We start from the raw sequence: 24,901 nt of genomic DNA, 5'->3' as shown, positions 1-24,901 counted from the left end.
GGTTTCTGATAACTCCACGACTTCCGTTCCGTCTAGAGCAACGAAGAGAGTTTTACCTTGTAATAGTAGTAGTCTTGAGAGCGCACAGGCCTAGCCCACTTTGATCCCGACCCGCTCGTGACGAGTGCCTGTGCTTTGGGTGGGAGGGGGGATACGTTACTTTACTTTATTTGGTGTTTAACGTCGTTTTCAACCACGAAGGTTATATCGCGACGGGGGGAGGGGGGATAGTCAGTATGGAGTTTATGTGAGATAAACAAGGCCGGCTGACGTCCTACCCATAGCCGCATGTCTTCTTCTCTTCAGTGCGAATAGATCCACCAACACTCACTCATTTCATGAAAACAGCTCATGTTATTTCGCTATTGCATAGGCCTACCCTAAAACTAGTCATGTTATTTTACTATGCTGAAATGGAACAGACATTTTTGCAGAAGCCAACGCATTCCTGTTCATCACGATCGCTCTCCAGAATCCAATTAGGTGGCGTCTTGGCTAGCGCGACGTGTACAACTTGGAAAATGTATGACGTAAAACCTCAAGCTGATGACGTTATAGGTACAGGATGTCATACACGTTCTACAAAAAAAGTCTCAACTAGTAACACAAATGGCACCGCACGTTTTTCATGTCTTGTTGACAGCCCTGCTGTGTTTCCTGCAAACGGGTAAGCATTTTGTATTCTCAGTGATTCTAAACCTATGCTGCTGTTCTTATGCCACTGTTCTTATGCTGTTGTGTTTCAGCGAGGATGACCAAACTGAGCTGTTCATGCAAAATGTGCAAAGTAGCGTTTTGTAAAAGGGAAAGCTGTCAGTAGGCCTATTCTTTAATCTATAAAGCTGCTTTGTGGGTGTGTGTTCCTCCGAAAGCGGCGTATGGCTGCCTAAATGGCGGGGTAACAACGGTCATACACGTAAAATTCCACTCGTGCAAAAACACGAGTGTACGTGGGAGTCTAAGCCCATGAACGAAGAAGAAGAGAAGAAGTGTGTGTGTGTGTGTGTGTGTGTGTGTGTGTGTGTGTGTGTGTGTGTGTGTGTATGTGTGTGTGTGTGTGTGTGTGTGTGTGTGTGTGTTTGTGTGTGTGTGTGTGTGTTTGTGTGTGTGTGTGTGTAACACCGCGCACAGACCGAACACACCTGGAGACGTCTCAGTGGTACAACGTAGAAGACTCGTATTAGCTTCCCCGTTGTTTACTGCTAGATTTGATAAACAAATAGATAGCAGGCGACGCTTGTTAAGGGATGCGATTTTGCAGGTGCTAGATCTAGACAATCCTTACGATCTTAATAACATAGACCAGGATCATCAGGATTGTGCAGACAAGCGCAGTCTTTTTCGCCACATGAAAGCGACGAAAGCAGTATTAGCAATGCGCAAGCAGCAAGTGTACTAAACTGAGCAAACAAGTGATTGCACCCATTTTTGTACCCCAACTAAAACATTCAACCCCGTGTCATTTTCTTCAAACTTTATATGCCATTTAAGACGCTTCACTTGGCTACCTTGCAGTTGCACACTTTTCGGATCAAAGATGTCTGTTCAAAGTATCACGTGACCACCACCGAAGTAAGGGTACCCCCCAAATCGACCTGACAAAAACGTCAGATACCAATTAAAAAATCGACACAAATTTTAATTCAGAATAGGCGCAACTTGGCAACTTTTACATACACGAGGAAAGAAAAATCATGTAGCTATCCAGAACATGTTGTTTTGTTTTGCTATATTGCGTATCTCTTGTGTTATGGCATTTCTACTGATGCAGGTGTGGAACGCACGAGCAGTAGAAAACAAGAGGATTTTGCGTCCATTTTGACGAGTATCATGATAAAAAGCGCTTTATTTCAGCAAAGCCTAAATGGATTGATTCGAAACTTTCAGGAGCTGAAGTCTACAGGCGAGACTTACCCTGGGTGAAAAGTTGGATCACTACATGCTTGTTCTCAGATGTTATGCACTCTTCAGAAAAAAAAGGTTTTTAAACCCGTCACAGGTTTGAGAATTTACATCCTAAAAATTCATGACTTTGCATGCATAAAGACAAATGGTTGTTACAAGAACTGCCAAAGTTTCATTTGAGTATGACGACTGACGGACATTTACTAGCCATGTAAACACACGAGAAAAAAAATGGAACGTTCAGGCTGTTTGCTATTGACTGGGGTTATCGCTGAATGCCTCTCAAAACATGCTGCAGTCACGGATGACTGGACATGGCTGTCGCACTGTGATCCTTCAAAAATATTTGATCGTGTTGACAGGACTAGGAAACGTAAACTAGTGATTGTATTTATATGAAACTTTGGCAGTATTTGTAACATTTATTTGTCTGCACGCCTGCAAAGTCATGATTTGTTTTATGTAAACTTAAAACTTATGACACGTTTTAAAATATTTTCCGGAAGATTGCATATCATCTCAACAAATATTTGTAACGATGCGACATTTTACCGGACGTACGTCTCGTATGTAGACTTAAGATCCTGAAATTTTTGAAGCAATCCATTCCGGTGTCACGAAATTCTCTTTCGCCGAAATATTTTGTTCTCCCCCACCAACACGTTTCACTGATTTTTGTACCAAAAACAATTCTTATGCAAAATCATCCTCTGACTACGGGTTGGGTAAGTTTGGGAATGGGCTAGGTATGTAAACAGTTGCTCGTTTCCTGTGCAGTGTTAACACTATGGTGTTGCAATGTTTCCTGTGTGGTGTTCACACCATGGTGTTGCAATGTTTCCTGTGTGGTGTTAACACTATGGTGTTGCAATGTTTTCTGTGTGGTGTTAACACCATGGTGTTGCAATGTTTCCTGTGTGGTGTTAACACCATGGTGTTGCAATGTTTCCTGTGTGGTGTTAACACCATGGTGTTGCAATGTTTCCTGTGTGGTGTTAACACTATGGTGTCGCAATGTTTCCTGTGTGGTGTTTACACCATGGTGTTGCAATGTTTCTTGTGTGGTGTTAACGCCATGGTGTTGCAATGTTTCCTGTGTGGTGTTAACACCATGGTGTTGCAATGTTTCCTGTATGGTGTTAACACCATGGTGTTGCAATGGCAGTGTGTACCTAAAGGCTTTCGTGCTGTGATTTAGATTGTATTGTGTTGTACTTGTTATTAGGTTTTTAGGTGTTAGTGTACATCGCGGAGATCAGAACAAGAAAAGACGGCATTTCATTTCCGTGTACACGCATTATCCCAGCGAAGCTGGAGGTATCCCACGAACGCATTTTCATACCGATAATACATGATAAAGAAGGATTCTTTGTGCCCGGCTACGTGCTACAGTTGGAGATGGAAGTTCACCAAAAATTGGGACCATACTAACAAAAATACGGTGGGTGCAATAGTCGCCCCCATTTTTTGAGCAAACGCCACCCAAGGCCGCTTTGGACGGGTAGAAATTCTGTACTTTCCAAGTCTATTTGTGTGTGGTTGTTCAAGACTATGGATAAAGCTCGCGTGAGAAGATTACGTCACGGTCAAAAGTCTTTGACGTCAATTAATGCATCATGACGTCATGCCTCCCTGTAGTCTTTTTCTCTCGCGCGGTGTGTGTGTGTGTGTGTGTGTGTGTGTGTGTTCATTTTGTGCACATGTGTTAGTGTTAGTGTGTGTGTGTGTGTGTGTGTGTGTGTGTGCGCGTGCATGAGTCTGTACTCGTGTGTGTGTGTGTGTGTGTATGAAGTGTGTGTTAGAGAGTGAGTGAGTGCGTGTGAGTGAGTGTGTATTTTTGTACTTGTGTGTGTGTAACTTGAGATGTGTGTGTGTGTGTGTGTGTGTGTGTGTGTGTGTGTGTGTTCGTGTGTGTGTGTGTTTGAGAGAGAGAGAAAGAGAGAGAGAGAGAGAGAGAGAGAGAGAGAGAGAGAGAGAGAGAGGTTTGTCTTTCGCTGGGGTATGCAGTGCCTTGGCGTTGCACATCTACTTAATTCCAATATAATAGCTACTTGTGCAGCTTTGCCTAATTAGGTTACCATTTAAAAAGCAATTGAACGAAGCCTGGTCTATGCATATCTGACTTCTGAAAATACATGAGTGGGCGCCTTTTAAGTTTACCTGGGGCAGTCGCACTAATTGCTTGACAAACGCAGGTTGTAACAGGCGCGCACAGCGATTGTCGACACGACTGTAATAGTAAACAGTCTAGCGTATAGTGATACTTCAAGCGATTGTCGACACGACTGTAATAGTAAACAGTCTAGCGTATAGTGATACTTCAAGCGATTGTCGACACGACTGTAATAGTAAACAGTCTAGCGTATAGTGATACTTCAAGCGATTGTCGACAAGACTGTAATAGTAAACAGTCTAGCGTATAGTGATACTTCAATGTCGAAGACTTCCCTCTGAAGCGTAGCTGTAGTGAAGATGTTAATGTAGTTTTCCCTGATGTGTTCGGGTGTGTCAGAGTGCTTGGCAGTTGTAGAATCGAATAAACACTTTAACAGTACGAACAACAACACTGACATGTTGCCGCACCGTTAATCCGTCAAAAACATTGTCTGTTTAAACATATAGAACACAAAGTTACTAAGCTAACTCAACATGTCCCTCTTGGTGTGTATTATTGCAGGTGATATTGCCGGCTTCACTACGATCATTACCACCCCAAATTCATCAAGAGTGACCTTGACCCCAAATGGGTCTCACAGCATTATTATCGCATGTATAGCATCTTCGGTTGATGATACGAATCAGATGTTTGCCATGCACATTCGGCGAGTGCTGCACGCCAATCCCAAAGCTGTCCCTGTGGTGCTAGCAGGAGCAAAACGAACTCGTCACCAAGGCAATGCAGAATTGCAAGCTTCGGCACCTCAGGGATCCAATGTAACTGGCAGTCTAGGGGAGAAAACCGTCACCCTGACCTTGAACAGAGCAAACTGTTGTGATTCTGGAAAGTACATCTGCACTGCTACTTTATTGGTCAACGCCACTAAAACTAGATTTTACGCGAGTGATACAAATATTTCGATCCAAGGTGAGTGGATTTGTTTTAGCAAATCTTTATGGTAGTAAAGCACATCCATTACAAACGACTTGAACTAAGCAGGAAAAATAACTTACCACTTGCTCAAATTTAAACAAACAATGGATCAAGAGATTATTTTCTTATTTCTCGTATTTTACATGCACGTGTCTTATAAAGTCTTTTTTGGACAGTACAAAGTCAGTGAAACATTTAGAATTCATTCATTAACAATTTTGATTTTTGATTTTATTGCATTTCAGTTTAAATGGCCGCTAGCAGACTGGCCTCGGGCAGCTTATTCTATTCGGCTATCATGCATGGTTAAGGGTGTACAATCCAAGGGGCCATTTGGGGAATTTTCTGGCGAATTGCACCTTAAACAGCTCAAGGGGCATTTGGTCTTTTTCTGTATAACTTAATCAACTTTATATTTTTCAAAACATAAACTTCTGTCTAATGTTTAACTCTAATTCCAATAAAATACGTAAGTCTAACTTCTTCCCATACTTAATTTTTCCTATGGTCATTTTTGTTATCAAAATACAATAATTTATACAATAAATGTGATCGTTTTTTAAATTTTCATTCCAAAAACCAAATATGTGCACGGAGCTAGATGACATATGGAAAAGCAAAAACAAACACAGTGTCCTTAGAATAATACACATGGTCTCGAAAGACTTCCAAACACAACATTTTGATTTGTAAAATGGAATGCTCAAACACAAAGTTTAAGACACTCCTTGTGTGTGTTGTAATCTTTACCAAACCCCGAATTGATCTATGTCGCTCTTTGGGAAATTCCAAATCTCTACCTCAAGCAACAGTGCGTGAAACGCAAGCCCCTCTCAGGACTGAAAAACGAGACAGTAACAAAACAGAGACTGCGGCAAAAGTGAAGAAGTCTCAGTCAGAAAACGCTACCTTTTTTTTTAGTTTTTTTTTTTTACCTTAGTTGCATGCAGGATGCTTCAAACCCATATTTTTTGCCCGATTAATTTTTTTCTTTTCTTTTTTTTAGGCGGGGAGCATCCTTCTTCCTTGGTCTTTTTCTTTATAACATAATCAACTTTATATTATACAAAACATAAACTTCTGTCTAATGTTTAACTCTAATTCCAATAAAATACGTAAGTCTAACTTCTTCCCATACTTAAATTTTCCTATGGTCATTTTTGTTATCAAAATACAATAATTTATAAAATAAATTTGATGGTTTTTTAACATTTTCATTCCAAAAACCAAATATTATATTCTGTTTCATTCACAGTTATATTATAATAAATGTGCTTATAAATAAAGTCTTTACATAGTTTCCAAACGTTCCTCACCTCTTGACAATGAAACAAGTCGCGTAAGGCGAAAATACAACATTTAGTCAAGTAGCTGTCGAACTCACAGAATGAAACGGAACGCAATGCAATTTTTCAGCAAGACCGTATACTCGTAGCATCGTCAGTCCACCGCTCATGGCAAAGGCAGTGAAATTGACAAGAAGAGCGGGGTAGTACTTGCGCTGAGAAGGATAGCACACTTTTCTGTACCTATCTTCGTTTTAACTTTCTGAGCGTGTTTGTAATCCAAACATATCATATCTATATGTTTTTGGAATCAGGAACCGACACGAAATAAGATGAAGGTGTTTTTAAATTGATTTCGACAATTTAATTTTGATAATAATTTTTATATTTTTAATTTTCAGAGCTTGTTTTTAATCCAAATATAACATATTTATGTTTTTGTAATCAGAAAATGATGGAAAATAAGATGAACGTAAATTTGAATCGTTTTATAAAATTTTTTTTTTTTTACAATTTTCAGATTTTTAATGACCAAAGTCATTAATTATTTTTTAAGCCACCAAGCTGAAATGCAATACAGAAGTCCGGGCTTTGTCGAAGATTACTTGACCAAAATTTCAACAAATTTGGTTGAAAAATGAGAGCGTGACAGTGCCGCCTCAACTTTTACAAAAAGCCGGATATGACGTCATCAAAGACATTTATCAAAAAAACGAAAAAAAAACGTTCGGGGATATCAATCCCAGGAACTCTCATGTCAAATTTCATAAAGATCGGTCCAGTAGTTTAGTCTGAATCGCTCAAAACACACGCACGCACACACACACACACACACACACACACATACACCACGACCCTCGTTTCGATTCCCCCTCCATGTTAATACATTTAGTCAAAACTTGACTAAATGTAAAAAGAAGTGCTCATGTGTATCCAGTTCATTACAAACTTCACAATTATTAGTTTGACATAAACCCATCTTGTTAAGTAAAATATTCGTTGGGTAAATTCTGTGTAAAATTTTCCAATGAAGCAGACGCAGTCGTTCTTCTTTTGTACAATTAACAGCTAACAGCCAGTGTCTTGATTCCAGAACAATATTATGTTTTATTTGCCAAAAAGAACAGGCGCTCGGAGTTTGTACCTCGAAATTAACCAAAACAGTTCTTATTTCCCTTGGTGTAATATTACCAACTAACCCTGCAACAGAACATATCGGTATGGCAATGCGTTAATCAGTTTTGTTTTAAGTGCTGTACATAACGCATTATACTCAAATTGTCTGGCTGGTTTATAACCAACCTTTTGACATATTTCTTCAAATGAAATCATGTCACCGATTTCATTCACAACATCCTTTACATGGTAAATATGACATTTAATAAAATCTTTGCAAAAGAGGCATTTATGTTTATATTGTATATTCATGTTGTTCCATATACATTGATTCATCAATGGAACAGGTGTGGCATCATACTTTTCATACAAAATGTGTTTGTTGTCTAGCCAGGTTAACAATACTCGTCTCCAAAAGACCGATCTGCAGTTAACAACGCCAACCAGCTTCTTGGAGGATGCATTAGAGTCAAAACAGGACAAACCATTACCCAAACTTGAAAAAAAACATATATAGGAATGACAGACCAGTAATTGTCTGTAGGGTTCTGCAGACCAATTGCCCACGACATCATAAATGAGTTGTGCATATCCACAACATGTATCATATTTAATCCACCATTATCTTTTAATTTACACATAATTGTTCGTTTTACTTTTTCAAACGCCCGTGTATTTGAATATTTTTTCTTCCAAATAAACCTGATCAAAATGGAATTAATTTGATGTAAAACATGATAAGGCACTGCTAGAGACTGGAAACTATAAACAAACTGAGATATAAGAAAAGTTTTAACAATGCAAATTTTACCTTGTATACTTAATTTTCTTTTGGACCAATTAACAATTATTTGTTGCATACGTTGAATTTTCTTAGACCAGTTGTCTTCAAGTGATGACGCAGGTATTTTGTTTGAAAAAACAATTCCAACGATTTTTACTTTCCGTTTCCATTCAAGACCAAAATATTGGTCAGTACAGTATTTGTTTGACCCAATCCACATGGCTTCAGTTTTATTTACATTCACTTCTAAATTGGAAACAGTTTTAAACATGTTTAAAATATGTAATGCTCTTTCTAAATCTCTTTGATCATGTAAAAAAAATGGTGACATCATCGGCAAATAAGAGCAGTGTTCTGTATCCAAGAGTTGTTTTTCCTTGGTTTGTGTTGGGTGACTTCCCTTCCCCCTTTTTGGTTTGGCAGCCGCCATTTGTACTGGTCAGCCAGCACCAGGTCCCGCTTGATTCTGAAACATCTTTAGTTTAATGTACGCTCACATGTTGTAAGTACAGTCATTTTATTTCTAAAGGTTTCTTTGAGGTATTTGTTCGATAATTTGTTTGTGTGAGGTGGAGTGGAATGCGTGTCGTTGGTTTTGTTTTGGGGTTCATCGGCACAACGTGCTTTTGCTTTTGTTCAATTTGATTTTACGTACTCCGATATTTGGATGCTTAGTGGGACGGTATCAGTAAAGATTGTTTTAGTGGTGTGTGTGGTTCCGTGGTACGGACTCGTTTGCCAAGTTGTGTTTTGGTCTTATGTTATTATTGTTGTTGTTTTTCAGTTTTTCACCGCAATGACGCATGACGGGAGAAGCAATACTCAAGTCAATTAAAATGGTGACACTATCTGCGCACAGTTTGTTGTTGAGTTTCTGAACGAACGTGGAGGCAGAACAGTGAAAAAAACATACACAGCTACATACTGAGGATGTTGAAGAATTTTCTGCAGTTGCCCCAACTGTAAGCGGACATCATGTCAGAGGATCATCTGTCAAACAGAAGCCGCACCTCGGCCACAAGCAGCTTTGCAGCGCGTAAGCGTGCCAAGGCAGAGGCCGCACGTGCACGACTCCAATTTGCACGCATAGAATTTGACATTATGAGAGAAAGAGCAAAGAATGAACGCATTAAAAGCGAATGCGACGCACACTTGAAGCTCCTCGAAGAAGAGAAAGAAGCAGCAGCTGCTGAAGCAGAAGCAAACGCTTTAGAAGATGAGAATAGCATTGGCAATCTATCGCATGCAAGAAGTATCTCTCCTACTTTTAAACTGCCTGCTGAGAATGCTGAGGAGAAAACAAGAAAGTATGTGGCTAGCCTCTACAGCCAGCACAACACTGAAGTTGATGTGTCTGATCATCAGAATGCAGCAGCAGGGACTGGCGCGCAGTTTGACTTTACCAAGTTCCTACTGAAGAAGGACCTACTTCTCTCCAGGTTGACAGTCTTCAATGAACAGCCTGAGTCCTTTGAAGTTTGGCGCAATAGTTTTCCCAGTGTCATGAAAGACTTGGATCTTACGCCGCAAGAAGAACTGGACTTGCTGGTTAAAAACTTAGGACCTGAGTCAAGCAAGTACGCGTACAGCCTGCGTTCTTCAAATCCTGCGAATCCTCAGCGAGCGCTGCAACTCCTGTGGGAACGTCTGGATGACCGCTACGGTTCGCCGGAACAAGTGGAATCATGCTTGAAGACAAAACTAGAGCGTTTCCCTCAACTGACGTCACTGAACAAAGACAGTAGGAAACTCTACGAACTTTGCGACATTCTTGATGAAATTCAGTGTGCCAAGGAGAATCCTAACCTGTCATTGCTGTTTGCGCTGTATGATTCTTCAGCAGGGGTGAACTCTATTGTTTGCAAACTACCCCATGCCATCAGGCAGAAGTGGATCACACAGGCCTCCAACTACAAGCAGCAGCATGGAGTTCCTTTCCCTCCCTTCACTTTCCTTGTAGAGTTTCTGAGGAATATGAGCAAAGTGTACAATGACCCAGCTTTTCGCTTTGCTGCTGAGCCTGACGAAAGAGGTCACGATCAACTTGAACGAACACGTCACAATGTTTTCAATCGAAAGTCGACCATTGATGACAATGGAGATAGTGCTGATGAATCATCCGCCAAGTGCCCCATACACAAGACGCAACACTCTCTGACAGAGTGTAAAGCTTTCAGAGCCAAATCTTGGCAGGAGCGAAAGACGTTCCTCAAAGACAATAATATTTGTTACAAGTGTTTGTCGTCGAACACACACATAGCAAGCAAATGCACAGCCGTCGTCAAGTGTGGCAAATGCGACAAAGGCCATTTGACGGCGATGCACCGTGAACCTGCGCGACCCCAAGCCCCTTCTTCGGAGTACGGCGGGGAGGGCCAGAGAGAGGAGGTCGTCCAGTCCAAGTGCACACGGCTGTGTGGAGATAACAGTGGCAGCAGGTCCTGTGGCAAGGTTATCTTAGTCCATGTGTTTCCAGAAGGCCAACCAGAGAGAAGCCAGGAAGTTTACGCAATCATCGATGACCAGAGCAAAAGGTCACTGGCTGCCCCATCTTTGTTCAACCAGCAACAGGTATCATCACAAGAAGTCTTGTACACCTTGTCTTCGTGTGCAGGACAAAGCACCATCAGTGGGCGTCGTGCAGACAGATTGTGCGTCCAGTCCCATGACGGGAGAAAGACTATGAGGTTACCTCCCCTGCTTGAATGTGCAAACATCCCAAATGACAGAACAGAAATCCCCACACCAGAAGTAGCTCAGCATCACTCCCATCTCCGAAACATTGCCCACAACATTCCACAGATTCACGGCAGAGCTCCCATTGCCTTGCTGATTGGGCGTGACTTGCCAGAAGCGCATCATGTGACGGAACAAGTGACTGGTCCCCCTATGTCTCCCTTCGCTCAGTGCCTGCCTCTTGGTTGGGTGATAGTCGGAGACGTCTGCTTGAATCGGATGCACAAACCATCATCACCTTCAGCTGTTCGTGTGAACAAAACCTCAGTCACATCTGACCGAGGGACCATCTTCGAGCCGTGCTCAAACGACTTCAAGGTCACAGAGGCTGACTGCCTTGGTGATACGGTCTTCCAGAGAACCAAGGAGGATGACAAGATTGGACTGTCTGTCGAGGACAAGCGTTTCCTAGATTTGATGGATCAGCAGTTTCAGAAGAATGACAGTGGTCGATGGTCAGCACCCCTGCCATTCAGATCATCAAGATCCATCCCCATGAACAACCGTTCACAAGCCGTCAGTCGTGCACATGCCCTCGACATATCTCTGAAGAAGGATCCAGTGAAGAAAAAAACACTCCAGTGAAGAAGATGCGAAGAACTTTGTCTCTCGTGACTTCTACATCGACGACGGGGTAACTTCGCTGCCCCAGAAAGAACAAGCTGTCGGTCTCATCAAGCGCACCCAGGCCGATCTGATGGAAAAAGGCGAAATCAGACTTCACAAGTACGCCTCGAACGACCGAGACTTTCTGCAAGACCTGTCTGCTGACGATCTCTGCGCAGAGCTACAGTCCGTGGACCTCTCAGATCGTACAGCCCCCCTCCCTGTACACAGCTGTCTAGGTCTACCCTACCTGGACGAGGAAGGTCTGCTTCGTGTTGGAGGCAGGCTCTGCAATGCTAAAGAGACCATGGGGCTAGCCAGTGTGCACCCTGTGATACTTCCCAAGAACCACCACGTGTCAACTCTGCTAGTTCGACACTACCACAAGAAAGTGAAGCACAAAGGTCGGCATTTCACGGAAGGAGCACTTCGATCTAACGGCTTCTGGATCATCGGTGCAAAGCGGCTTGTGCAGTCCATAATCCAGCAGTGCTTCTTGTGCAAAAGAACATCGAGGAAGGCGATCTTGTTCTTCTCAAGGATGCAGTCGGGACTCACAGAAATTACTGGCCAGTTGGTTTGGTGATTCGCACTTTCCCCAGTGACAGTGACACTTTGGTACGGTCAGCAGAAATTCGTGTGATCAAGAACCAAAAGCCTGTGAACTATACCAGGCCTATCACAGAGCCTGTGCTTTTGTAGGCCCCTCATGAGTTGAACTCAGACAATGCTGTTTTTCGCGCCGTCTCTTTTAAAGCCTTTTCAAGCTTTATTTTGACTTTAAACTGTGCGTGTGTTGTAGCTTAAAGCTATTCAGTCGTTTTTTAAGTTTTGAGTATATTTGAACTCTAAGAATAGTGATGTCAAGAAGATATCAGACGGGGAGTGTTCTGTATCCAAGAGTTGTTTTTCCTTGGTTTGTGTTGGGTGACTTCCCTTCCCCCTTTTTGGTTTGGCAGCCGCCATTTGTACTGGTCAGCCAGCACCAGGTCCCGCTTGATTCTGAAACATCTTTAGTTTAATGTACGCTCACATGTTGTAAGTACAGTCATTTTATTTCTAATGGTTTCTTTAAGGTATTTGTTCGATCATTTGTTTGTGTGAGGTGGAGTGGAATGCGTGTCGTTGTTGGTTTTGTTTTGGGGTTCATCGGCACAACGTGCTTTTGCTTTTGTTCAATTTGATTTTACGTACTCCGATATTTGGATGCTTAGTGGGACGGTATCAGTGAAGATTGTATTAGTGGTGTGTGTGGTTCCGTGGTACGGACTCGTTTGCCAAGTAGTGTTTTGGTCTTATGTTATTATTGTTGTTGTTTTTCAGTTTTTCACCGCAATGACGCATGACGGGAGAGGCAATACTCAAGTCAATTAAAATGGTGACACTATATGCGCACAGTTTGTTGTTGAGTTTCTGAACGAACGTGGAGGCAGAACAAGCAGTTTTATGACCCTCATTGGTGATACCTCAAAAGGTGACATGGGTAGCCGGATACCCTCAACATCTTCATCTGAACGAATCTTAATTGCTAACAATTCAAGGGCTATAATAAATTCACCTTGTATAATTAATACAACTTTGACTGTTATTCGTGATAACCGAAGCCCATTTATTAAAATTGTCTCCAAAACCAAACTTACCCTGTTGTAACCCCGTCCTGTGTGTAATGTGTGCAGTGAAACCAGGGCCCATTATTATGACCCTGTTGTAACCCTGTCCTGTGTGTAATGTGTGCAGTGAACACAGGGCCCATCACCATGACCCTGTTGTAACCCTGTCCTGTGTGAAATGTGTGCAGTGAACCCAGGGCCCATCACCATGACCCTGTTGTAACCCTGTCCTGTGTGTAATGTGTGCAGTGAGCCCAGGGCCCATCACCATGACCCTGTTGTAACCCTGTCCTGTGTGCAGTAAACCCAGGGCCCATCACCATGACCCTGTTGTAACCCTGTCCTGTGTGCAGTAAACCCAGGGCCCATCACCATGACCCTGTTGTAACCCCGTCCTGTGTGTAATGTGTGCAGTGAACCCAGAGCCCATCACCATGACCCTGTTGTAACCTCGTCCTGTGTGTAATGTGTGCAGGGAGCTCAGGGCCCATCACTATGACCCTGTTGTAACCCCGTCATGTGTGTAATGTGTACAGGGAGCCCAGGGCCCATCACTATGACCCTGTTGTAACCCCGTCATGTGTGGAATGTGTGCAGGGAGCCCAGGGCCCATCACCATGACCCTGTTGTAACCCCGTCCTGTGTGTAATGTGTGCAGGGAGCCCAGGGCCCATCACTATGACCCTGTTGTAACCCCGTCCTGTGTGTAATGTGTACAGGGAGCCCAGGGCCCATCACTATGACCCTGTTGTAACCCCGTCATGTGTGTAATGTGTGCAGGGAGCCCAGGGCCCATCACTATGACCCTGTTGTAACCCCGTCCTGTGTGTAATGTGTGCAGGGAGCCCAGGGCCCATCACCATGACCCTGTTGTAACCCCGTCCTGTGTGTAATGTGTGCAGGGAGCCCAGGGCCCATCACAATAACACCGCTGATCACGTCAGGAACTGGATGTTGCTCTGTTGGACAGACACTTAGAATGACCTGTGGCCAGTTTGTTGGAGTAGACGACAACTCGTCGCAGGTAAGATCGAAAGCTGCGACCTTCAGACACATGTAGGTAGACAGATGTATAGGTAGACAGATGTATATGTAGACAGATGTATAGGTAGACAGATGTATAGAGAGACAGATGTATAGCCAGACAGATATATAGGTAGACAGATGTATAGATAGACAGATGTATAGAGAGACAGATGTATAGGTAGACAGATGTATAGGCAGACAGATGTATAGGTAGACAGATGTATAGAGAGACCGATGTTTAGATAGACAGATGTTTAGATAGACAGATGTATAGAGAGACAGATGTATAGGTAGACAGAGGTATAGATAGACAGATGTATAGAGAGACAGATGTATAGATAGACAGATGTATAGGTAGACAGATGTATAGAGAGACAGATGTATAGGTAGACAGAGGTATAGGTAGACAGATGTATAGACAGACAGATGTATAGGTAGACAGAGGTATAGATAGACAGATGTATAGAGAGACAGATGTATATGTAGACAGATGTATAGATAGACAGAGGTATAGATAGACAGATGTATAGAGAGACAGATGTATAGGTAGACACACAGCACAACTGGTTCTGGAACACACAAACAGTTGTCTCTCGTTCACAGCACAACTGGGCCTGGGACACACGAAAGGTTGTCTCTCGTTCACAGCACAACTGGGTCTGGGACACACAAAAGGTTGTCTCTCGTTCACAGCACAACTGGGTCTTGGACACACTAAAGGTGTCTCTCGTTCACGGCACAACTGGGTCTGGGACACACTAAAGGTTGTCTTTCGTTCAAATCACAACTCGGTCTGGGACACACGAAAGGTTGTCTCTCGTTCACAGCACAACAGGGTCTGGGACACACTTAGGGTTGTCTCTCGTTCACAGCACAACTGGGTCTGGGACACACTAAAGGTTGTCTCTCGTTCACAGCACACCCGAGTCTGGGACACACTAAGGGTTTTCTCTCGTTCACAGCACAACTGGGTCTGGGACACACTTAGGGTTGTCTCTCGTTCACAGCACAACTGGGTCTGGGACACACTAAAGGTTGTCTCTCGTTCACAGCACAACTGGGTCTGGGACACACTAAAGGTTGTCTCCCGTTCACAGCACAACTTGGTCAGGGACACACTAAGGGTTGTCTCTCGTTCACAGCACAACTGGGTCTGGGACACACTAAAGGTTGTCTCTCGTTCACAGCACAACTGGGTCTGGGACAAACTAAAGGTTGTCTCTCGTTCACAGCACAACTGGGTCAGGGACACACTAAAGGTTGTCTCTCGTTCACAGCACAACAGGGTCTGGGACACACTAAAGGTTGTCTCTCGTTCACAGCACAACTGGGTCTAGGACACACTAAGGGTTTTCTCTCGTTCACAGCACAACAGGGTCTGGGACACACTAAAGGTTGTCTCTCGTTCACAGCACAACTGGGTCTGGGACACACTAAAGGCTGTCTCTCGTTTACAGCACAACTGGGTCTGGGACACACTAAAGGTTGTCTCTCGGTCACAGCACAACTGGGTCTGGGACACACTTAGGGTTGTCTCTCGTTCACAGCACAACTGGGTCTGGGACACACTAAAGGTTGTCTCTCGTTCACAGCACAACTGGGTCTGGGAATTTAATGACGTGAACGCTGCGAACTGGCAGTCCTACGTCATAAGAAACCCCACATCGGACATCACACAACGACAACCGCCATCAACAGACCCGTGCTACAAACATCATTCCAGTTCACTGTTACGACGGCTGGCCCTTGAGGACTATGAACGACAGTACCGGTGTTATGTGAACGGCAATGTGACTGGCCAAGGAGTGGACAAGGCAAAGGTTCACCATGTCGGCACTGTACAGGCCCCAGGTAGGCTGACACGTTTATCATAACATTGTAGTCAAGGCGAGGAAACCACTATGACATGCAGGGCGCACAAGGGAAGGTTCAGCTATTGGGGTACTGGCCTCTGTGGCTTTGTGGAGTGTACGCTTTTACTCTGCAACATCAGTTGTGTATTCAGCTCTCTGGGCATCACAGCAAATCAGATTGTGCCGATTCGGTGTGATCTGGGCAAGCTGCTAGCTCTCTGGGCATCACAGCAAATCAGATTGTGCCGATTCGGTGTGATCTGGGCAAGCTGCTAGCTTTCTGGGCATAACAGCAAATCAGATTGTGCCGATTTGATGTGATCTGGGCAAGCCGCTAGCTCTCTGGGCATCACAGCGAATCAGATTGTGCCGATTCGGTGTGATCTGGGCAAGCCGCTTGAGTATAACTGTTTTATTATTATTGCTTTGTTGTTGTTCTTTAGCCATTTACGTTGAATGACTTGTTATACATTGACATTGATAGTTTTATTCTTCTTCTTCTTCGTCGTTCGCTAGTTAGTTTTTATCATAAGAACCTTTTCAAATTCCTATTTATACATAAATGCATATTTTATATTGTAAAGCAGTATGCATTGTTAGAGGATTTTTTTAGTAGCAGTGTTTAAATGTCGAAGCTGCTTTTCCCATTTTTACCCAAGAGACCGACTGTATATTGTGTTATTGTATCTGTCAGACTTGATTGTACCAAGTCCCTACACATGTTGTAATGCGCTTAGAGCCAAATATTTTTGTTTTTTGTAAGGGATAGGCGCAATATAAATACACTTTATTATTATTATTATTATCACAGCAAATCGGATTGTGCCGATTCGGTGTGATCTGGGCAAGCTGCTAGCTCTCTGGGCATTACAGCAAATCAGATTGTGCCGATTCGGTGTGATCTGGGCAAGCTGCTAGCTCTCTGGGCATAACTGCAAATCAGATTGTGCCGATTCGGTGTGATCTGGGCAAGCTGCTAGCTCTCTGGGCATCACAGCAAATCAGATTGTGTGGGCAAGCTGCTAGCTCTCTGGGCATAACAACACATCAGATTGTGCCGATTCGATGTGATCTGGGCACGCTGCTAGCTCTCTGGGCATCACAGCAAATCAGATTGTGCCAATGCGGTGTGATCTGGGCAAGCTGCTTTCTGGAGTCAACCTGAATGTCGAAGTCGTTTAGGGACACTTTTAGGGTGTCTTTAGATTAATGTACCTGTTCTTTTGCCCTCCAACATCACGATATGGGATGCAGTGATCTGGCATAAAGCAGGCATGCCCAACTGACATGTCTTTTTCCCAGCGTTGGTTCCTAAGTCAGTGTTAAGGCACACTACTGTTCAAAGTCTTTTTCCCGGCGTTGGTTCCTAAGTCAGTGTCAAGGCACACTACTGCTCTAAGGCTCTTTCCCAGCATTGGTTCTTAAGTCAGTGTTAAGGCACACTACTGCTCAAAGTGTTTTTCCCAGCGTTGGTTGTTAAGTCAGTGTTAAGACACACTACTCCTCAAATGATCTTTCCCAGCGTTGGATCTTAAATCAGTGTTAAGACACACTACTGCTCTAAGTCTCTTTCCCAGCGTTAGTTCTGAAGTCAGTGTCAAGACACACTACTGCTCTAAGTCTCTTTCCCAGCGTTAGGTCTTAAGTCAGTGTTAAGGCACACTACTGCTCTAAGTCTCTTTCCCAGCGTTGGTTCTTAAGTCAGTGTCAAGACACACTACTGCTCCAAGTCTCTTTCCCAGCGTTGGTTGTTAAGTCAGTGTTAAGGCACACTACTGCTCTAAGTCTCTTTCCCAGCGTTGGTTGTTAAAGGACCATAACAGGCTCTTTTTAAGGTCAGATAAAGCAGTTGGGGTTGATTTAATGATATAGGTAAGCATCTACAGATGCAAAAACCGATCAGTAAATCTCAGGTTTTGTGTTGCATCAGTCTAATTTTACACAAAATGCATGCTCAAAAAGCGACCAAATTCGTCTGCTACGCGAGACTTCAAATTCCCCGCGGCGGCAAGCCCTTGGCTGTGACGTCACAGGGGGAGCCAGAAGCGAAAGTAGCAACGCTTGGTGTGCGTCTTTGCTGTAGCTGTGGATGCGCGCGTGCTCCCGACATCATGCCGAGAGAGTGTGCTGCTGCCGAATGTTCGGAGTTGAAAAAAAAAAGACTCAGGCTTGAGTTTTTATTTGTTTCTATCCGACTGGGTAACAACTACAACGACGACAATAACACTGACAACTCGAAAACCAAGAACAACTACAATGTCAACAACAACAGCTTTACACTGATAAACTGTAGGTGGAACACGATTGATTTGACACGTTACAACCTTGATTTCATCTACGACGACGACAACAACAACATCAACTTAAATTCAAGAACATAATTATACGTCTTCAACAACATAGCCAACAACAAATCCGATAGAACTACAACTACACTCACAACAGTGATCATGGGCTGCCTAATCTATTTGCTGAGTCTGGCAGACATTTTACTTCCACCCTTGAGAGAGAATGTTTTTTCCTCGTACACAGTTTGTGCCTCAAACCTGACTAAGAGGATACAATTCTACATTAATCTCCGATTATCAACCCAAATAGGTGGGACACTTCCGTCTCAACTCGGACGCCGCTCGGTAAGAACGATCTCCAGTAACAGACGCTGATAACGATACAGCTATCTGCTCGCTCCTAAGCCACTCCCCCAGCCTGTATGCCTACACACTGGCACCAATTAAACCCCCAACTGAGCTGTTAACCCGTGGTTTGTAAAAAATATTGTACAAATTTCGTCGAACCTAAATCCGCGATTTGTAAAAAAAAAAAAAAAAAAAAATCTCTATTCAGCTTATTGTCCCATCGCTGGGAAATTCGGATCGCTTCCTCCCAGTGGAAAGCTAGCAGCAACAGAGTCGCGCTACCCCAAAGTCAAGGGATCCATTAGATTTGTTTTTCTTTCGTTTTCCATTTCGTTATTATTTTCCTTCATCGCTGGCGAATTCGGATCGCTTCCTCCCAGTGAAAAGTTAGCAGCAACAGAGTCGCGTTGGTGGTCCAAGTTGTGGAAATTTCCAAGTTGTGGAATGTGTCCAAGTTGTGGTATGTGTCCAAGTTGTGGTATGTGTCCAATATGTGCAATGTTGTGGTTTATGTCCAAGATGTGGAATGTGTTCAAGATGTTGTATGTGTCCAAGTTGTGGTATGCGTATAAGATGTGGTCTGTGTCCAAGTTGTGGTATGTGTCCAAGATGTGGTATGTGTCCAAGTTGTGGTAATTGACCAATTTGTGGTATGTGTCAAAGACGTGGTAATATCGTCATGTGTCCAAGTTTTGGTATGTGTCCAAGTTGTGGAATGTGATGGGACAATAAAGAAATGGAGAAAAAAAAATCTAATAGATTCACTGACTTTCGGGTAGCGCGACTCTGTTGTTTCTAGCTTTTCACTCGAAGGAAGCGACCCAAATTTCCCAGCGATGGGACAATAAAGAAAAGGAAGAAAAATCCCAAAGATCTCCCTTGACTTTGGGGTATCGCGACTCTGTTGCTGCTAGCTTTCCACTGGGAGGAAGTGATCCGAATTTCCCAGCGACGGGACCATCTAGTAATGATATGGAGAAAGAAAACAAAATCAACGGAGTCGCGCTACCCCAAAACTCAAGTGATTTTGTTTTTGTGCCTTGACTATTATGATGACAAGAAGATATCGGGAACATTAACGTGATTTGTAAAAAAAAAATGATTACAAATCACGGGGCGCGCAGACCCTTGATTTTAACTCCCAGGCTCAAAACTGTAAGGTTCAGCAGCTAAAGTTGCTTCTATGAATACCCCTTCTGACGTCATCGAAAATTTTACCCAGAATTCACCACTTCCGTACTCTCGCGGACGTTCGAGATACAATGGCCGCCAGATCGGAACGCGAAAACGCTTCGCTTCAGCCACGAAATTCGTCGGATTATGGCCTAAACGATTCCGAAATAAACTAAACCCTTAGAGGGAAGGTAAGAAAACAATTTCCTACTGCATGCATATGTCTGGTTAACCTAAGTCACGCCAAAACGCAAATAAACGCGTTTTTGACACCAAAAATAGCCTGTCGGGGTCCTTTAAGTCAGTGTCAAGACACACTACTGCTCAAAGTCTCTTTCCCAGCGTTGGTTCTAAGTCAGTGACGGGCGCAGTGGCGTGGTGGTAAGACGTCGGCCTCCTAATCGGGAGGTCGTCAGTTCGAATCCCGGTCGCTGCCGCCTGGTGGGTTAAGAATGGAGATTTTTCCGATCTCCCAGGTCAACTTATGTGCAGACCTGCAAGTGACTTAACTCCCTTCGTGTGTACACGCAAATACATGACCAAGGGCGCACGGAAAAGATCATGTAATCCATGCCAGAGTTCGGTGGGATATAGAAGCACGAAAATACCCAACATGCTTCCTCCGAAAGCGGCGTATGGCTGCCCAAAAGGCGGGGTAAAAACGGTCATACACGTAAAATTCCACTCGTGCAAAAACACGAGTGTACGAGGGAGTTTCAGCCCACGAACGCAGAGGAAGAAGAAGAAGGTTCTAAGTCAGTGTTAAGGCACACTACTGCTCAAAGTCTCTTTCCCAGAGTTGGTTCTTAAGTCGGTGTTAAGGTACACTTCCACTACTGCTCTAAGTCTCTTTCCCAGAGTTGGTTCTTAAGTCAGTGTTAAGGTACACTTCCACTACTGCTCAAAGTCTCTTTCCCAGCGTTAGTTCTTAAGTCAGTGTTAAGGTACACTTCCACTACTGCTCTAAGTCTCTTTCCCAGAGTTGGTTCTTAAGTCAGTGTTAAGGTACACTTCCATACCTGCTTAAAGTCTCTTTCCCAGCGTTAGTTCTTAAGTCAGTGTTAAGGTACACTGTCTTCCACTACTGCTCTAAGTCTCTTTCCCAGAGTTGGTTCTTAAGTCGGTGTTAAGGTACACTTCCACAACTGCTCAAAGTCTCTTTCCCAGCGTTAGTTCTTAAGTCAGTGTTAAGGTACACTTCCACTACTGCTCTAAGTCTCTTTCCCAGAGTTGGTTCTTAAGTCAGTGTTAAGGTACACTTCCACTCCTGCTCAAAGTCTCTTTCCCAAAGTTGGTTTCTAAGTCGGTGTTAAGGTAGAATACCGAAGTTTAGATCTGAAGATTGAATTGAAACAATCAGAGCAGTTATACAAATACAAATATTTCATTTTCTTTCCAAGGCGACGAGGAGAACGGCAAGAGCGAGACAGGGGTCACGGACAAAAACGAAAAGACCGAGACAGAGGTCAAGGACAACAAAGAAAATGCATCACAAGCCAGCGCTACGAACTGGCTGGCGATCGGTCTTGGTGTGGCGGGAGCTGTTGCCTGTCTCGGTGTCGGTCTCGGCGTCGCGCTCCACTGCAGGAGGAAAGCGAGCGGTCAACAGAGCAGCCCCGAGACCGCCATGAACACCGGTGACACCGCACTCGTCGGTCAGTCTGGCAAGACCCATACGACGCTATAGACGATAATGCCAGCGAGGCCAGTGCAGCGTCTGACGCCAACACGGCCAGTGTTGCCTCGTCCACTGCTGTGCAGAGCTCACTCGTTAGCTGGGCTGGCCTGGCAGCGTGAGATTGCCTGGCAGTAGGCCCGCTATAAATAAAACGCTTGCTCCACTGCTGTCTGCAAGTGCTGGCTGCTACAGCCAGAAAGTAGGGTAGTGTGTATTTTGACTAAGCACACACAACTGACACGATCAAATAGACTCGGGCAACCCATGGCATAATAGGGGATACATTCAGCTTTAAAATGATACCAAGCATGTGTTACGGCTGGTACTTGTGTGTAAATGTATGTATGTGTGTTGTTAATACCCTATCAGAAAAATGCGTGTGTTATTCTGTTCACAAACTCCCGTCTCACACATGCACACAACACTCGAACAAGGCACAAAGACTAACACAATTCCTGCCCTTTGCCCTCGTACCTGTATTCAAGTAATCACAAACATTAACCAACAATCACAACAAAATATAAATATAATATCTCATCCACTCAAAGACTCTTTCATTCAATATAACATTATTATCTCGAGTAAGATGAAAGAAAGTCTCTCCCTCGATGATGTCGTCCTTGCTGACTCTCCGTTCAAGAATCACACATACTAAACTAATTTACATGTCGACTCACAGTTCAGTGGCCGCACACACTATTCCGGATTCGTCCAATCCGTTGCTACACCACTTAGCTGGTTACCTCACTTGCTAACTCACAGTACAGTGGTTACAAGTTATTCTGGATTCGCACAATCCTATTCCACATACACAGTTCTGTGGGTGCGCACACTCTTCTAGGTCGCACATGTATGTTTACTCACGAATCAGCGGGTCCGACACTTGCACCATACCACACATGATATGGGGTACACACCAGCTGCAAGTTCTCCAGCGCTGCGTTACAATCCTGCGCCGACTCTACTGGTTCTGGCCGCAAGGAGAGGACGCTCCTCTTCTCATCTCCTCTACCCCTCGGTCGAGCACGTCCTACTCCCACCGGAATGCTGTATAGAAAGTTTATGCTACCGTACGTTTCAATTCTAAGATAAACTTCTCCACATAATAATACTTCCATTCTTTCTCAGTATTATTCAATTATCCGTCAACTAACTTATGCTGTTATATTATTTACACCAGCTCATGTACAAGTAACTTCATTACAACAGAACATACCACACTCTATTCAAAATGGCTGACACAGCTCACGCTTTCCACCCATTTCACAACATGACTCTCACAGTCATTTCACAAGTTAAGGTTACTGAACAAAAATATAATTCAATAAATACCTGTATTCTCACAGCATTTGAATCATACCAGATTCATTCACAGTAGCCACTAAACAGTTGACTCACTGCTCCTTGAGAAACATCTTACAACAGCGTAGAGTAAACACACCCTCTCCCGAGAGCGATTTCAGATGTTCTACCTGCTATCAAACATGGCCGCTTCAAGGTTATCATATTTTAGTCATCTCTCATTGGCCCATAGTAGCCAATGACAATACAGGTCACAAGAGTCAGCTCACTATCTCAACATGTGACATTCCTATCACGCCGTCGAGCCGTGATGACCAAAAGTATGGCTAGCCAATCTGTACACATTTGTTTAAACCATCTAATACTGATATATGTACAATCCATTTGTCACAGCATGACAAGGTCGAGAGTAGATGCAAAGAGTGTGTGGTGTATCAAAGAGACAGAATACAAACAGACGCATTCCTGTCCCAGCACAATCTCTTCCAATCTCCACTCCATTCACACCCCAATTACTCAAGCTGTCCACTTCCCACAAGCAATGTTAGTAATGCAGTGTGAAGTACAGCATGCCGGCATGCAGAATCACTTACCACCAGTCTTGTTACCAGGTCCTATTCGCCGGCAGGAAGGGGTTAATTACTCCACTGTGGGGGGGCCGGGCGCCAGGCAAGATAGCAGCTAACGGTACTCCTGTTGCTTGTGTAAACACTTAGAGAGAGGGTTCTCACATTCACTTGGAACACACAGGACAGTCGCTGGCAAGTAAAGAAGCATCAAACTCTTGCCATAGAAAAGCTGCGTTTTGAATGTCCTGATAGGCATTATCAAGCGACATTTTCGAGGGAACATGTGAACCTTTTAATTTCATCACCCTGCAAAAAAATTTGTTGCACAATGTTTGAGAATGAATGCCACTGTTGTCAAGCATGATGTTTATTCCATGATAGCTGTCAAGTTCTACGGTGGAATACCTACACAATTTCACTAGAGTGTCATATTTCTTTTTTGATCTTTCTCCACATACACGACAAAGAGAATGTAGTCTCTCCAAGTGTGCTTCTTTTGTATGAAGAGTTTCCATCACGAAGTGTGCTGAACTTAAACAACTAAAAAATCCACACCCATCTTTCAAGTCCCTTTGCCAGTCAGAAAATGAACACACACATGCACAAATCACAGTTTGTCCTTAAATAAACTATTTTTTTTCCAAAGTTAAGTCCTACACATCACTGCCCATGACAGTTCAAAATACAGACCTACAATCAGGTACCACAAAACACAGTAGGAATAGTATGTTAAAACCCATGTAACAGCATCAACAACACATCTACCACTGTGAATAAAACTTAGAACCCTGCTCTCTTTCAACAATAAAAACTCCATTTAGAATACTGGTAACTAAAAACATTTTTGCTCGGGTGCATACTCTAAAGTTTCAATTCACTAACACAGTTAATCCTGGGAAACAAAAAAGTTCCAAGCACTTGCAATAGATCACTGAAAATTGTAAACATCCAGGGTTTTTAATAGGGGCCAAAGAAGGGCCAGCCTGCTGGTGCCAACAGCTGCCACTGACTGACCCTTCCCTGTGGGAGTGGAAAGTCTGGCAGCAGGGGGTATCTGGTAGCAGCTGGCCAGCAGCTAAAGGGGAGGATTTTGCCTGTGCTGCACAGCAGTGCGTCCGATGTAGAATAATGCTGAACCCATTCCGGTTTATGTTGACATTTAATATCAACTCACATGCGCAATCAAAAGATTCATATTACTGTAGGCTGTCCATCTGTAAACGAAACAATCACCTTGAAGTTTTCTCTGATGTTGTTTAATCTAGAACTTTCAAACTTTAAATTTACAGATTTTCACAATGCGATGATTCCGAGACAAGATGTACAGCTGGCTTACCCTCACAAGATATCAAGGTCACTATAGGATCGAGCTGACATACACCACACACCTGCAGGATTGATTGATAACATCCCGTTATAGTGAGATGATATTTGAGCTAGAGCGGGAGATCATTTGTTTGTTATTTTTATTGCACATACCGGGGGTGCGTCGTATTAGCATTTGCATTTCTGGTATAATGTTAGGTCACA

The 24,901-nt window shown here is 43.5% G+C and overlaps 3 protein-coding genes across 3 annotated transcripts in view; 2 read left to right on the top strand and 1 right to left on the bottom strand.

The window, feature by feature from the left end:
• LOC138974160 (uncharacterized) overlaps positions 1 to 24,901 on the bottom strand; it is a 318,701-nt gene that overhangs the window by 129,552 nt on the left and 164,248 nt on the right. The window lies entirely within an intron of this gene.
• LOC138974142 (uncharacterized) lies at positions 590 to 24,563 on the top strand. The gene is made up of 6 exons (XM_070346831.1): positions 590 to 667; positions 4,583 to 4,990; positions 14,037 to 14,158; positions 15,753 to 16,011; positions 21,223 to 21,567; positions 24,482 to 24,563. The coding sequence occupies exons 1-5, from the start codon at positions 610 to 612 to the stop codon at positions 21,507 to 21,509; spliced, it is 1,134 nt and encodes a 377-aa protein (XP_070202932.1). The 5' UTR covers positions 590 to 609; the 3' UTR covers positions 21,510 to 21,567; positions 24,482 to 24,563.
• LOC138974412 (uncharacterized) lies at positions 8,531 to 12,936 on the top strand. The gene is made up of 3 exons (XM_070347129.1): positions 8,531 to 8,684; positions 8,967 to 12,562; positions 12,848 to 12,936. Exon 2 carries the CDS (start codon positions 9,158 to 9,160, stop codon positions 11,501 to 11,503), a length of 2,346 nt encoding a protein of 781 aa, XP_070203230.1. The 5' UTR covers positions 8,531 to 8,684; positions 8,967 to 9,157; the 3' UTR covers positions 11,504 to 12,562; positions 12,848 to 12,936.

This window comes from Littorina saxatilis, linkage group LG8, assembly GCF_037325665.1.
Source record: "Littorina saxatilis isolate snail1 linkage group LG8, US_GU_Lsax_2.0, whole genome shotgun sequence".
Taxonomy (NCBI): domain Eukaryota; kingdom Metazoa; phylum Mollusca; class Gastropoda; order Littorinimorpha; family Littorinidae; genus Littorina; species Littorina saxatilis.
Note: the sequence above shows the minus strand (reverse complement) of the source record. Positions and strands in the feature narration are given on the sequence as shown.